At 38.7% G+C, this 15550-nt stretch overlaps 1 protein-coding gene across 1 annotated transcript in view; it reads left to right on the forward strand.

The window, feature by feature from the left end:
• AVEN (apoptosis and caspase activation inhibitor) overlaps positions 1-15550 on the forward strand; it is a 181616-nt gene that overhangs the window by 157724 nt on the left and 8342 nt on the right. Inside the window, exon 3 of the mRNA XM_034994887.1 lies at positions 14494-14564. Within this exon, the coding sequence (XP_034850778.1) occupies positions 14494-14564 (71 nt within the window). The remainder of the gene's footprint in view (positions 1-14493; positions 14565-15550) is intronic.

Here is a 15550-nt window from a genome sequence, read left to right on the forward strand (position 1 = left end):
TGTCCATTTGCCATATTCAGCAGAGGAAATGAAAGGACCAAGCCTGTAGGCTTTGGGGTGGTGTATGTATTGGGGTGCGGGACCCATGTGTGGTAGATGCATTAACCCTTTCTTTTCCTTCAGCATGTGAACTCTGCAGGGATAAGAGTCATTCCATAAAGCCCACAAAGCAGCCAGCCCAGAGCATTGTAGTTCCCCCTTTAGAAATCTCTAATTATGCACTACTTTTTGAAATTTCCTAGAACAGAGCTCTGGATTTACGTTGGGCATGAATCTGCTTCTCTGTGTTCCATCACACAATTACAGAGATGGGAAAGTGGCATGGACAGTGACTCTTCTTTTACTTCCTACCCTTTTTCCTCAGAAAACAAAATGGGTTCAAAACTGGATGCAAGTAGAGGTGCCTGGATGGCTCAGTTGGTTAAGCGTCTGCCTTTGGCTCAGGTCATGATCCTGGGGTCCTGGGATCGAGTCCCGCATTGGGCTCCCTGCTCAGCGGGAGGCCTGCTTCTCCCTCTCCCGCTCCCCCTGCTTGTGCACTCGCTCGTGTGCGCGCTCTCTCTCAAATAAATAAAATCTTAAAAAAACCACAAAAAACTGGGTACAAGTATACAACCATTTCCTTGGGTGATCATGATTTAACCTGTTCTCATCTGAATAAAATTTGTCAATTAACATCTTGGATTTTATATGATGTCATTTTTTATGACAGTACAGGTTGTACATTATCAATCATTTTTAAAAAACCTTCCTGTTTTATAACTTGTTTATTTTAATTTCACTACTAAATGATGTTACTGATGAGCAACTGTAGGATCTGCTCATTTCCTAAAAATTTCAGGCAAAAAGTAGGTCTGGGATACTTTCCTCCTGTCCAGATAACCTGAAAAACCAACATTACACCTTTATGCAAAATTGGATTCTGTCCTTTTAAATTTCAATCGATTTTCTGGGGCCCTGGGTGGCTCAGTCAATTAAGTGTCTGCCTTTGGCTCAAGTCATGATCCCAGGGTCCTGGGATCGAGCGCGTGTATCAGGCTTCCTGCTTAGTGGGGAGTCTGCTCCCTCTGCCCCTCCCCACCCCCAGCTCTGCTCTCTCTCAAGTAAATAAATAAAATATTTTAAAAAATAAATTTCAATTAATTTTCTGATGTTAAAAGCCCTGCATCAGGCTCCCTGCTCAGTGGGGAGTCTGCTTATCCCTCTCCCTCTGCCCACCCCACAGTCTGCACGTGTACATGGTCTCTCTCTCTCTCTCAAATAAATATAATCTTAAAAAAAATTTAGAATAAATTTCAATTGTCTAATGTTAAAAAGCATCCTTCTAAAAAAATGAATTTCAATCTGGTCAAGCCTCTAGTTCTACCATTTTATAGGAGATACAGGAATAAAAGAACAGATTAGATAACATGAGAGTACAAATCAGTAAACTCCAGGAATTAAAAAAAAAAACCTGACAAGTCAAAGGATCTGGTTTCCTCAACAAATAAGTTATGAATGCTAAAGATATTTAAGAGACATTGTGGGGAATTTATTTGGATCATGATTTGGATACACCAGTACATCAACTATAAAAAACAATCTCCTCGTTGCTTTCCCCCCACACCACCAGAGAAACCCAGCCTTTTTATGGAGATGTTTAAACATTATTTGCATATTTGATAGTATTTATTATTTAAATACTGCTTTTTTTTTTTTTTACATAGGGTAATACTATTATTAACAAGAGACCTACCTATACTTTAGAGGTAGATACAAAGAAAAAAAAGGTATGTTATCTGGTTAATACCAGGAAAGCTCCAGTTGGGGCTAAATTTGCATATGTGAGTACTTAAAATAAATTAGACCCTTAACTTGCTGAATTCTGCCCAATGGCATTTCCTGGAAACAGAGTAAATGTGAAATGGAGCAAAGCTGGTTAATTATGTCAAATGACTGTTAAGACTTATCAAATGGAATTAGGTAAACAGATTCCATTGGTACCTTGCTTGGCCAAAGTTTCTCCTATAGTCGTAGTAAAAAGATGTAGAAGATAATTCTTCCTTTAAGAAAGCAAAAACAAACCCAATCTTTTTTTTTTTTTTAAGATTTTATTTATTTATTTGAGAGAGAGAGAATGAGAGAGAGCGAGTACATGAGAGGGGGGAGGGTCAGAGGGAGAAACAGGCTCCCTGCTGAGCAGGGAGCCCGATGCGGGACTCGATCCCGGGACTCCAGGATCATGACCTGAGCCGAAGGCAGTCGCTTAACCAACTGAGCCACCCAGGCGCCCCAAACCCAATCTTTATTACCCTCATTCGACTCCTAAAACATGAGAGAGAAACCAATGATTTAGAGATACTCCTCTGATTGTTCACTTGTACAAATTCTACCTTGAGCTTTGCAACTTTGAAACAAACTGTTGCTTCTTTTGATAATACCCATGAAAAGCAAACTGTTTGAGTATACAATAAAACACAAACGAACCTCAAACTGGAAACACTTGAGAGTTAGCATCCAGACAACAGATGTTTCTTTATAGATAATCCACTGATGTTCCTACCATTTAACAATAGATTCTGAAAAGTCTTAATTAAGCTTTTGGAAATTCAGTCACATTTTAAGTGTGGCAAGGGATCTCAGGACAGGTTTCCTGTGCTATCCGCAAGTAGAGTGTTCCTGTGAAAGCTCTCTCAAACCAAAATGGCTTAAAGTGAACAGTATCTCTGCTTTCTTAACGTTTGCTTTATGCCCTTTCACTTCTTTGAATGACCTGCATTGGTACCTCTTTTTGTTAACTGAAAGAAATCAGAAGAGGGTTTCTGCCTTTACCAAAAAAAAAGAAAAAGCTGCTACCATACTAACCTCGGTCTTTTGTAAGTGTGAAGTGGCACAATGTGAACTTTTGGAAAGGGGAGAATACCTGTGTTTATGTGAGCTCATGAATCCTTTGGTATAATCCATAAGTTATTCAGCTTACTAAGTTACTGTGTCTTATTATTTTGTGTTTTTATACATCAGATTTTTTGAAAAGATTTTATTTGAGAGAGTGCGAGAGAAAGAGGGTATTAGCGGTGGAAGGGGCAGTGGGGGGGTGGGGAGCAGTTGGAGATGGAGAGGTAGACTCCCTGCTGAGCAGGGAGCCTGACTTGGAGCTGGATCCCAGGATCCCAGGATCATGACCTGAGCCAAAGGCAGACGCTTAACCGACTGAGACACCCAGGTGCCCCCAGATTTTTTTTTTAACTCAGTACTCTGTCATCTAGGTGTAGAATGGAAACTTTTAAGAAAGCCAAGTACACGGTAAGACAGCTGTAAATAATGACAATATCCTCACTGACAGCCTTAAGCAGATCTACCAAATACAAGGCAACTTATGACGTTCCAATAAAAGCAATATGTATCATTTATATAAATAATGCCAGGGCCAAAAAGTGCCCATCAAAACGTGTTCAGTAATAGCAAATACTAAGGCTTCTGAACGTGCTGTTTGCATATTTCTGCTTCATAGTGCTGCATTTAAGTGATGAATGCTCCTAAACTTATCAAAATACATACTAACAGGGGCGGCTGGGTGGCTCAGTTGGTGAAGCATCTGACTCTCAGCATCCTGGGATCAAGCCCTGGATCAGACTCCACACTCAGTGTGGAGTCTGCTTGAGATTCTCTCCCTCTCTTTCTGTCCCTCCCCCCGCTCACACATGCGCTCTCTCTTTTTCTCTCTCTCTCAAATAAATCTTTAAAAAAAGAAAATAAATATTACCATCTATGTGAGGAAAAAAATAGCCATGAAAAGGATACATAAAATGGCAGGCCTGGGCATGCTGGAAGTTAAATGTGGTCAAAACATAGGTCAAGGTTCAGATTTAGGGATTGCTTCCAGAAAGGTGCTGTTCAAAATAACTGTGGTCTTAAATAGCTAAAGTCTAGGAAACAGGGTTCAATAGCCAATGTCAGTTACCAGGGTTAAAAATATGTGGGCAACTGAGTAAGAACAGAAAACCAAGAGGTTGAACGCTATGCCCCTGCGAACCTGGAGCAGATGACAGGGATTCACCATGTTATTAGGTGAGGGGTATCCTCCCCAGGTTCATTCTATCTCACTATATTTCTTCTCCTTCTATCACTGAAGTTCTGTCACTCTCCAGATTGGCGACTCTGGGTATTAATTAGAAAGAAGTGGCATGTTCATAGGTATGGAGATTTGTCTGTGCCCAAACATTTCATAGCAGTCCCACAAAATTTTTCCCTGAGCTAATTACCAGTCGTGATAGCTCCCCAAATTCCTTAACTTCATGTTTGGGTTCTAGGTTCTCAAGAATGGCTTGGGAAGATGGCCTATAGCCATGGCAGTGTTAGTTAGAATGAGCTATTACCCTGTGCAGACAAAGAGAACTTTTGTATCTTCTACCCTCTGTGTTATGAAGGTGACAGTTTGGCCCTGCTATTTTTAAAAATATTTTTTACTGTTTTGTGTTGTCTCATTTAATCTGTAAAAAGTTTAAGGCTATCTGTCACTTGAGAGTTAGTATGTGTTTTCGTACTCATGTAAGATGTGTTTAACAGGTAAGTAGGACTAATTGAGTTTCGCTAAGCCTGGTTATTATTGTGGAATACAGGGTTGAGCAGTGGAACTTGGTAATTGGTTGAAAATGTTGAGTCTACATGAAGAATATGACCCAACTTCTCTTCAGTCACATCTTGCCTCTTCACCGCTCACTACACATCGGCCATACTGGCCTTCCTTCTGCTCCTCGAATGACCAAACTCCCTTCTATCTTGAGGCCTCTGCTCATGTTGCTTCTCTGGGGACTTGCTGCCCTACCAGACTCATTCTAGATGTTCCCAAAAACCAGAATTAAGAAAGTTTAAAAAAGAAAACCAAGAGGAAGGAGAAGTTAAAACTAAAGTTCATAAGTTCTGTGTTGCTTGTATGAGTTGACCTCAATAAAAGTACTTGGCTCAAGATTTCTTCTCTTCAGCTTGGGTATTACTAGCACTTGTGAGAGCTGCTTAGTTGGAGATTTTTATGGTGAATAATGTGTTTATGAGAAATGAATTCTATTAGGAAAATCCTTATGTGATTTAAAAAAAAAGTCTTTATAGAATCTTACGAATGAGAGTAGAGGCTGGAAGAAGAGCTGTCAGCGGTTAAAGGTGTGAATTTAGATTTTATACAAAGATATGAATTAGTACCAGAGAAATGGTTTAAGAAAGCCAAGTACACTGTAAGACAGCTGTAAAAAAAATGAGAACATCCTCACTACTGACAGACTCACTGAACTGAGGTGCAGTGAGAAAATAATCAGACAAATCAAAGGTAAGGCAATAGGTCAGACTTCTTAATTTATGAGACTCTGGAATACATGTAGCAGGTAATCAACAAATTGAAAGGCAACCTCATATTGTTGATAGAAAGGGGTTCAGACATTTTCTCCAGCAAACCCCATAGTATCCTCTGAGGGTATGCTTTGAGCCATCTGTTTCATCAGGAGATTGTAGTGTTTGGAGATTTTAATTATTTGACCTCGATGGAGAACTTTTAATTGCAAGAAGAAAACTTGGGCAGATTAAGGTAGAAAATACCATGGTTGAGAGACATATGTAATAATAAGGGTAGATTGACTTTCAAAAAAAAAATTACTCCGTGTAGACAAGAAAATGAAGTAATAAAGAGCAATGGATGAAAGGCCATGAAATTCAGGCAAAGTTTGGCTCTGCCATGAGACCACATTACTGAGTTTCAAAGTGATCTTCAAAAGGAGAGTATCACTGTACTAGTGGGATTGTGCATTTTTCTGTATCACTGTACTGGGGTGTGGGTGCGTGCATGTGTGTGTGTGAATCTGAGCATCATTCTACAGATGTCAGGCTATTTTCTAGATCATGACAGTTTGGCTTTGGTTTAGCTCATCTCCCTCTGGAAGTGAATTGCGTGTCACTGTAAGATTGTTGATGGTGTTTGAGGACAGTCTCCATCAGGTATTAGACCTGGAAACTTTGGTGGTTTGTGTGACGGTTTTCACCAACGTTGGGGTGTCAGGCTATAAATAAAGTACAAATAAGTTGTCAGGTGGACTGAATCTTTTTTGAGTAAATCAACACCATGACCATACCATAATGTGTATATACATGTAAAACAAGAAAGGGGGAGTGCAAACCCTTCTAAAGGTTTGGGGAAGGAATTTAAATTTCCTTTAAATTTTATGTTTTTCTGTTTCTTGTAGTCCTCTCTTGATTTGTTCAACTCAGAATCCAAGAGCAAGGACAACAGGGAGTGTGTCTTATCTATTTATAGTATTAGCACCCAATAGTGTTTGGCACATAGTTGTGCTGAAAAATGTATGAAAGAATGAAAAAATTACTAAATAAATGAATTGTTACTCCTGAAGTTATTGTTGTTGAACTTCACATATGCCCATTTTCCCTGAGAAAGGTAGTATGACTGTACGCATGTATGTATGTATGTGTTAACAGTATTTATTTTAAAAAGTTCTTGCATTATGCTGGAAACTAGGAATTTATCCCACACTTGCCTCCTCTCAGAATTGGAGAAAAAAGTTGAAAGGCATGTATTTTCTAAAGTTAATTTTAACTACAATTTGAGAAGTGTGGATGTTACATGTATTGCATTGAAATGATTGGAGACAACTCACACTTCAGTGAGCACGATCACTACACTAGAAACTGATCCTTATTAACTAACTACCCCTTGAGTAGGACCTTCTGGTAATCTGTCAGAGAGAGTACAGTTGACCTTTGAACAACGCAGTGTTAGGAGCGCCAACCCCCACACAGTTGAAGATCCCTGTATAACTTTCGACTTCCCCCCAGATTTAACTACTAAATAGGTTTACTGTTGACTGGAAACCTTACTGATTATATAAACTGTTGATTAATACATATTTTGTATGTTATATATATTATATACTGTATACTTACAATACACTAAGCTAGAGAAAAGAAAATGTTAAGAAAATCCTGAGAAAATACATTTATGGTATTTATTGAAAAAATCTGCATATAAGTGAACCTGCACAGTTCAAAACCCTGTTATTCAGGGGTCAACGGTACTTGCTTCCCCACCCTGTATTCATTCTCTTTCCTTTCAAACCCCTGATTCTTATCTGGGCACATGGCCACCTGGGAAGAAATTAATTATCCCACATTCCTTGTAGCTTGATAAAGCAATACGATACTGTTATGGCCCAAAGAGAAACAAGTGGAAAAGTCCTATGGTGGTTTCTGGGAAAATGTAACGAACAGAGGATGCATGCTTTTTGCCCCTTCAAGTCTTCTTCCATCTTGCTGTCTGGGATTTTGATGGGATAGCAGGAGCTCTGGTCATCAGCTTGAAGCATGACAAGAAGGTACTTCATAGGAATGACAGAACAGTAAACTCACAGGAGCCCCCAGACTAGCCTTTGATCGCCCAAGTCTCGACTTCATTTGGTTGATGGAGATATAACTTCTTATCTTGTTTAAGCCATAAATTCCCAGGTCTTTGTTACATGCAGCCAGACCTAATCATAATGGACACACTATTTTACTAAGGTCAGTTCTAACACCTCATGATTCCATTGCCCATCTGAGGATTGGTCCTTCTGTTCTCTTTTTTATTTTGCCATGTCTAATTATTTACTCTCATCTTGGAATTCTGTGCCAGGGTTTGATGTTGGCCTTGTTTCAGAAAATAATTGATCTGAGAGGTTACTAGATTGTCTACGGTGGTACAGGGTTAACACAGAATATTCACCAACTATTTGGGGGGCAATCCTCTAGATTCTAAATTCTAGAATGTCAGCATCATCATTCTCTCATAAAGTATAGAACCCTCTTAATGGTACTTGAGTGTATTTGGCTTTTCCTTCAACACAATCCATACAGATGGGGAAGCCACTTGTTAGGGGCATTGGAAAGATAGGCACATCTTATTATGTAGTGCTCAATGTGGATACTTGATGCTCAGGGGCTTTTGGGGCCCCACATCTGGTGAGAAAGCTAATTATAGGTCACTGTTGAGCAGGAGGAGAGATTTTTCTTATCTCTCGTTCTTTTGGCTCAACCTAACTTTATTAATCATTGTAGTGGCTTGTATAATCTTCCTCACAAAGACAAAGTGTTAGCTGTTGCTTTGTTTTAGGGTAAATATCGAAGTGCTTGATATCTACATCTAGAAATGTTCATCCCTGGAAGCTCGAAATTGAGTAGCAAGATTTTTTATGTCCTGTAAGCTGAACTACGGGTCATCTTTGGTTTGATCTGTGTCAGCCTGTGGACCTAGGACCCACCCTGACCTTCCAAATATGTCATCTCTCATAGATGAGAATAGAGAAATTCAGAAAGAAAAAAAGGTACATTTCATTTTCTACAGCAGCCATCCTAGTGACTGTTAGGACATACTCTCTTTCTATGAAGACTGTGAACTTGTCAGCCTATGAGGCTCATTTGTGATTTCCCAGAGACATTGTGTCATGGTTGAGGACATATTCTAAGGGCTGTGGGGCAAATAAAGAAGAGCCAGGAAAATGGAACTTAAAATGAAGTATTCATTCGGAACTAGTGATCCATTCTTCTTGCTTTCTAGAGTTGGTTTCTGAAAGGATGCACCACAGGGATCTGGGCCAATTTTATGAGAAAAAGCTCCAAATACCTAGGACAGATGTCAGTTATGGGAATTGCCACTACTGAATTGTTAGAAGGGGTGTTATTAAGCTTGGGTACATTTTCTGTCTTTCACACTCACTCTTCACGTACACCTGATGTGTATTGTCGAAGCTGGAAGTCTTTGTAAAGGTTCTCTTTGCCCACATAAAGGCTGTTCCTTGTAATTCCACCTGACCTTCCTTAGAGAGCTTTATGGTTATATCAAGTACTTTCACTCTTGCTGGTGGGCTGAAAGGGTAAGCTTCTGTTCAAAGCTGTGTTACCTAGGACTAGATGGTAAGCTTTTTGAAAGCATATGGTACTGTAGAATCCTAACAAGGGTAGTGTCCACTTTGTTACTGATTCTAAGACCTGTGTTAGACCAGTTTGAGAAGTCAGGCAGAGTGAGAATCCTGAGTATTATAAATACAGTGACAGAGTTGGTATATCACCTTTACTTCTCCAGCGCCATCATTATCAGAGGACTTAGAGTTCTTTAAAACTTAGTTTTATTTTTAGAAGCCATATAGTAGTTATTTAAAGGAACCCTTGAAGTAATTCCTTTCCTAAAATGAAGAATTCTTTATTTTTGAGTTTGGATTTTCATATCTTCAAACATTAGTATATTAGATGTCATCAATATTTGTTATTTATTTTTGCCCTAGGAAACTCAGCCAAGAAGCCTAGTGGAAATAACTTCATTAGTTATAGGAATAATAATAAATGGTAGGAGCCAAGAGGTCTTGTGTCCAGCCATTAACTGGCCAGGTGGCCTTAGGCCACTGAGCCTCTCTAGACCTAAGGTTCTCTATTGTTCTATCAAGTGAGGGTTAGAATGAATGATACCTGTGGTTCCAGCCTATGAGATCTATGCATGTTTGTCTTAAATGTGTTCTGAGAAGGTCCTTGCCCTCAAGAAATTTCAGCTTTTTTTCTAGATTTCCTTACTTCCTTCTGGCTGGGCTCGAAAAGTAACATGCACTTGTTGTTTGCAAAGGAAAATTAAACTAGAAAATGTATTATTCAGAAAGGAAAAGTCTCCTTCAATCCCACCCTGTGAGAGAATCCTTCTTAAAATAGGTATATAATGGTCTCGGTTTATTTCTATACATATATCAGTATGCTTGTGATAGATACACACATATGTATGTGTATATATGTGTATGCATATATCTATATATCTTATTTATACTGCACTAAAACTTGATTTTTCCAACATGTAACAGTTGATATAATCTTTCCATGTCAGTACATCTAAAGCTACTTTTTTTTTAAAAATTGACGTATAATTGACATATAACACTATATTAGTTTCAGGTGTACAACATAATGATTCAATATTTGTAAATATTGTAAAATGATCCCCACAAGTCTACTTAATATCTGATATCATACATAGTTAGAAATTTTTTTCTTATGATGAGAACTTCTAAGGTCTCTCTTAGCAACTTTGGATTATACAATACAGTATTATTAACTATAGTCACCATGTTGTACGTTACATAAGCTACATTATTTCTAAAATGCCTCATAGAAGGTCACTGATTGAATATTGGAGGCATACCAAGTACACATTTTGGCCAAATGGTCAAGTGTTAAGTCATATTTAGCTGAAACTAAAGCTAAATATCAGTGTCATAGAATGGATGTCTGGAATACAAAAAAAAAAAAAATCTGAAATTTTCGACAAAACTTGAAATTTTTTAATAAAGGTTTTTAGTAGTCAGCTTTACTTCTGACAATATACAGGCATTTTCCTTTCACCCTACCGCCTGCTGTTAGATCGATCCTGCGGTCACTGTACTATACTACTGTATAGTTTGGTATTGCTGGTAGTACCAAAGTTGTTGCTTGGCAATTAACCTTGCCATCTCCAGTAATAACTAGGTAAAGACTAGGTGGTAGACTAGGTAAAGACTTCTCTCCTCACTAATGACTGGCCTTGGAGATTTACGTGATGATCGTGAGTTTGATTGAAGGAATCCCAGAAATGGAAGCATTGTGCACTGCTTGAAACATACTTTCTAAATATTTTCAGAAGCATACTAAAGATTGCTGCCAACGCATATATCTAACTTTCTAACATTTTTGCTGCCTCACACAATTAGTTGATTGAAAAAAAAATTCTGTCACCAATTTTGGGTCTGAAGTTATGGCAGTCGTGTCATTGACTTTCAAGGTGTAACAGAATCGTTTCAGTATCACTTGTATCTTGGCTTTCATTCATGCACACCAACTTCAGCATTGTTTCTGGAATAGAAGGATGGGAGACTTTTTATATGTAAGAAAAATGTGAACTCTCAAAGTCTTAACCAGTTTTGTTTAAATCCCCCCCCCCTTATTTAGCAAATTTTAGTGAATAAATTACCTTAATCAGCAATCATTAGATTTAGCAGGGTTGCTATTTTGGTATTCTTATCTGCAGAGTAGACTATCATGGGATTTTTGTTGCTGTTGCTGTTCAAGCAGCCTATATAACAGGAACTAGCTCGTCCTCCATCTTGTTTGAGGATATTGTGTGAATATACAAGGCCGTTCCACAACCTCTTGTAACTCATGCAGTTAGTCTTTGGCTGAAGAAGAAGGAAGAAAGCACAGTACTCCCTATATGCTTTCTCGTTCTGTTCATTACACTGTGCCATAATTGCCTTACGAACACAGAGCTGGTGAGTGTGATTCCTAACACACCCTTCCCCATGTTTGTTTCACTGTCAACCACAGTCAGCTGTCTCTGCTCCCTGGTTTCTACACGTCTTCATGTGGACTCACCATGTTCGGGTGAGAGACCGGGAACTCTTTGAGCAGGAGAGTAAAGCAGGAGCAGGATTGCATGCATTGTTAACGTACTGTGCTGTTGTATTTAAAGGAGGTCTGCGTGTTCAGACGTCTGACGCACAGGATAGAGGAGGGGCACCATTGTTTTTGTGCATGTTGCAGTATAATTCAGGAAGGAGAATTTTGCTAACATGTTTCCCAGAAGCACTTTTGATGCTGGAATTCATCATTTGGACAAGTCTGACTACTCTCTCATCTTCAGTGACAGCATTAGAGAGCTTGGCGTTCTGTAGCCGTCTAAAATTTTAACAAGCTTATTTTTCCAAGTTGGCCTCTATATGATTTATTTATTAGAATTTTAAAAATGTGTTTTGAAGTTTGATTACTGTAAACAAAACATGTTTTTGGTATCTCATTTTCCTCAGTCATTTTCTTCTTTGTATTGTTTATGTGTATGTTTTGTATGAATCAGAGAGGACTTCGTGGATGTCATTGTGATTTTACAGACTTTCCTATTCTTGAAATTTTTACATTGCTCAATTAACAAAAGCCATGTCTGATTACTCTCTTAATCTCTGTGGATCTTTTTCTAGTCCCCCCCCCCCCTTAGTTTTCTATTACCTTGGTCTCATCTCCTGATGATTTTTAATGAATTTTGGACACTGGTTGTAAAAAATACTAGAGATAATTTTAGGCTATTGATAATGTCCTTTTCCTCCAAAAAGGATATACTTTTGCTTCTTGTGGGCAGAATCAGAGGTTAAGATGATTTACAGCTTTGCCTCAGGCTGTATGAGGGCTGGCTTATTCCTACTTGGTCCCCACTTCTAAGATGGAATCATCAGGGGTCCCACCTGAAAGCCTCCATTTTCCTCATCCTTGGGCCCTGAATGGCAATTTTTGACTGCCCCATGCCATAGAACTAGCAGAAGCTTCTGCGTCTTCACAGCCTCCTTGGTTGTTACTTTATGCTCAGATCTTCAGTTTCTCAGTACCGCCTTTGGGAATGAACAAATGCCTCAAAGGGAAAAAGCAGTTCTAAATGTTATTAGCTTCTCTTCTTTCTGGGACTTTTCTCACTCGTGTTCACACCTGGTAGCTCTGTTCGGCCTAGTGTTCCTAAGTTGTTCTCAGCAACAAGCTGTTTAGCCATTGTTGGAATCTTACCTGTATTTGAAAGTGAATATTCAAATATTAAAAATATATACATGTAGCATCCCTTGTTTGCATTACTGTTATCTTATGCTGATTATATATTATAGTCGTCTCTGCAGTCATAGCATCATTTATAATATAGAAGTTCAGGAATGCCATAGGGGCCCCTGCGTGGCTCAGTAGGGTAAGCGTCCAACTCTTGATCTCAACTTAGGTCTTGTTCTCGGGGTCATGAGTTCAAGCGTCATGTTGGGGAAAATGTTCAGGAATGCTAAAAATAACACTGAATGAGATATTCAGGTATTTGGCCAAATTTTAAAAATATACCAGATTGATTTTCAATTTATTCATTTATCATTTATTTCATACATAGATTTATTTCATATATAGCAAATGGTATTTCTTATTTTCACTCCTTTTCCTCTTTCTCTATTGGGTGGTTTAATTCTGGTTGATTTGCAGAAGCTCTTTGTATGTAGGAGATATTAACCCTTTGCTTATATATGGTATAAATGTTTATCACCAGCAAATATAGTTTGTATGACTGCTACATTTTAGGATTTATTGGGTTTTTTTGTGGCTTTTTTATAGCTCTTTTAAAAACTAATATTGCACAGATATTTATAAAGAAAATACACAGATAAAGTCACATATATACTTATATGTTCTATATACATATAAGGCCTTTTCAATTATATTATTCAGATCCTTTATGTCATAATTTTTTGAGGGATCAAATTGATTCCCCAATGACTAAGAGTGTTAATTTTACTCCTCCTGATAGTGTTGTTCTTGGTCTTTTTTGCCTTGAATTTGATCTTGCTAAATGCTCATATTGTGCTCCATTGGTTTTGGAAATGAGGGGAGTGGTATAGATTCTAATTTTATATTTGTCTCTTTAATTTTGAATTCTTCACTTCTTTTTCCCTCTTTTAATTTAGAAGAATGGATTCGATGGTTAAGTCACCTGAGAGGTATCACGAAAGAGAAAGTGGCCCTGAACCGAGTCTCAGAGTATAAATACAATATGAATGCATAGATGTGTGTGGGTATTCCAGACAAGGGGGAAGGACTGAAAAAGAAAGAGGCTAGGATGGAATAGGAAGTATGTTTGGAATGTGATAGGAGGCTGACTCAAGCAGAAAGTCTGAAGTAATAGGAAGTAAACGGGGTTTATTGAGGTGGGACCACATTTTGGGAATCATGAAGTGAGCAGAGAAATAATTCTTTGTTTATAAATTAGGTAGGTGTTCTTAAGACAAATAACCAAATAAGTGTGCATTTACAAAATAAGCCTTGTGTCAAAGCTTGCTGTCCAGGATCATCTTTCATGCTTGTTTATGCCGATCTTATAGGTTCATTTTCCTTTATTCCAAGAGCTCAGAGCAGTGCACCATGATTCACACGAACTAATCTCATGCACATTCTTTGAGTTTTATTTTGCATTTGACATTCTAACCAGGTGATTTTTGGAGTGATGTTTGAGGCTGATAATCTCACCTCAAAGAGATAGTTTAAGCCTGTCATATTGTGGGTCAGCTTAGAACTTCTTTCCTTCAGTTCTGTTCTTCTGCCTTTTCAGCTGTGCCCACTCCCCACATCATAAATACTCATTTCTTTGCATACATTAAGCAGATGAGATAAAAATGTGCTAAATATGAGTTGATGGCCATGTCTGCTGGCCTGTTTTGTTATTTTCCAGAAGCACGTAGATGGTGGCTTATGGAGAATCGTGTGAAGCCAACAGTATTTTCAGGTGCCCACCAGGCCCAGATTGCTGTGTAAAGAAGTGGAACCCAGGAATGTCTGTTGAATGCTACCACTGAATTCTGGACAGTTAGCTCTTCAGAAATGGCACTTTTATTCCCAAGGGGAAATATAAAGAACTCACTGTTTTCCTTTGGCTCTTGCATAAAATTATGTTTTCTCTATCCCTAGGGGACTCCTTCTCACAGTTCCGGTTTGTTGAGGAGAAAGAGTGGGATGGTGAAGCTTCATGTCCAAAGCAGGTAAGATGGTTTGTCTTGACTGTGGATTGACTTTTCTCAAGGCTGAAGACTAATGCCTTCACATTATTGTTGAGATAAAGTATCGGGGTGGAGAAGACTAGTGATTCATGTATAGTTTAGTCTCAGTTACCTAAACTGTTCAGAAAATTTTCAGGGAGCTTAAATTATACAGGAACTTGGAGCTAGAATTCACCTGGATAACTGGCCATCTGTGTGAATTACTCATAGTGTATGGTCATGATTTTGAGTGGATTACTTTGCCATTTGGCCTTCCTTTTCCCTTTCTGTGAAAAATTTCCCTTAGGGTTGAAAATTAATTTTTCCCCTCACACTGTTTTTGGTATTAGGTGAAAAAAATCCTTAATTTTATAGCTTTAAATAACTCTTCCTCTATAGTTAGGAGAATAAAGCTATAAAGTAAGAGCAGATATCACAGAAGTCGTTCAGTAAATCCGTAAAGCCCAGCCACCTCGTTTGCTTTGTGTTCATGCCATATCTTCTTCCCAAGGAGTTTCGATTATTTTCCAAGTGCAATTTGACTGATTCTTTCCATAGGAGAGAGGACAGGTATTCTAACCCTTTTAAAAAGCACAGAGAATCAGTGGTGGCTTGTCCTCTGCTCCCCGACTTCATGGCTAGCGCCTGCTGTCCACTACAACACTTTGACAATCTGTCCCCAGTTTCAGACACGTGGCTGAGAAGCAGACCCGAAGTCCAAAGGTCAGGCACCCTCCTCCCCATTCTGCTACCAGCTCAGTCACCCCCACCGTAAGCGGGTCATTTTCTGTCTGGGCTGGTGTTCTATTTACTTGTTTGGGATGGACATTGGCTTACCATACAGACCAAGGGGGAGGGAAGCTACTTGTGGAATGACTGCCTGTCACTTTACGTAGAGGATGTATTACAACACGGGAAAAATAGGGCATTAAAAATACTCATCTTTGCTTGAGTCTGTGTGGGCATATGCCGGAGGTACAGTTTAGAAT

The sequence above is a fragment of the Mirounga leonina genome, unplaced genomic scaffold, assembly GCF_011800145.1.
Source record: "Mirounga leonina isolate KUSES-001 unplaced genomic scaffold, KU_Mleo_1.0 Mir_91, whole genome shotgun sequence".
NCBI lineage: Eukaryota > Metazoa > Chordata > Mammalia > Carnivora > Phocidae > Mirounga > Mirounga leonina.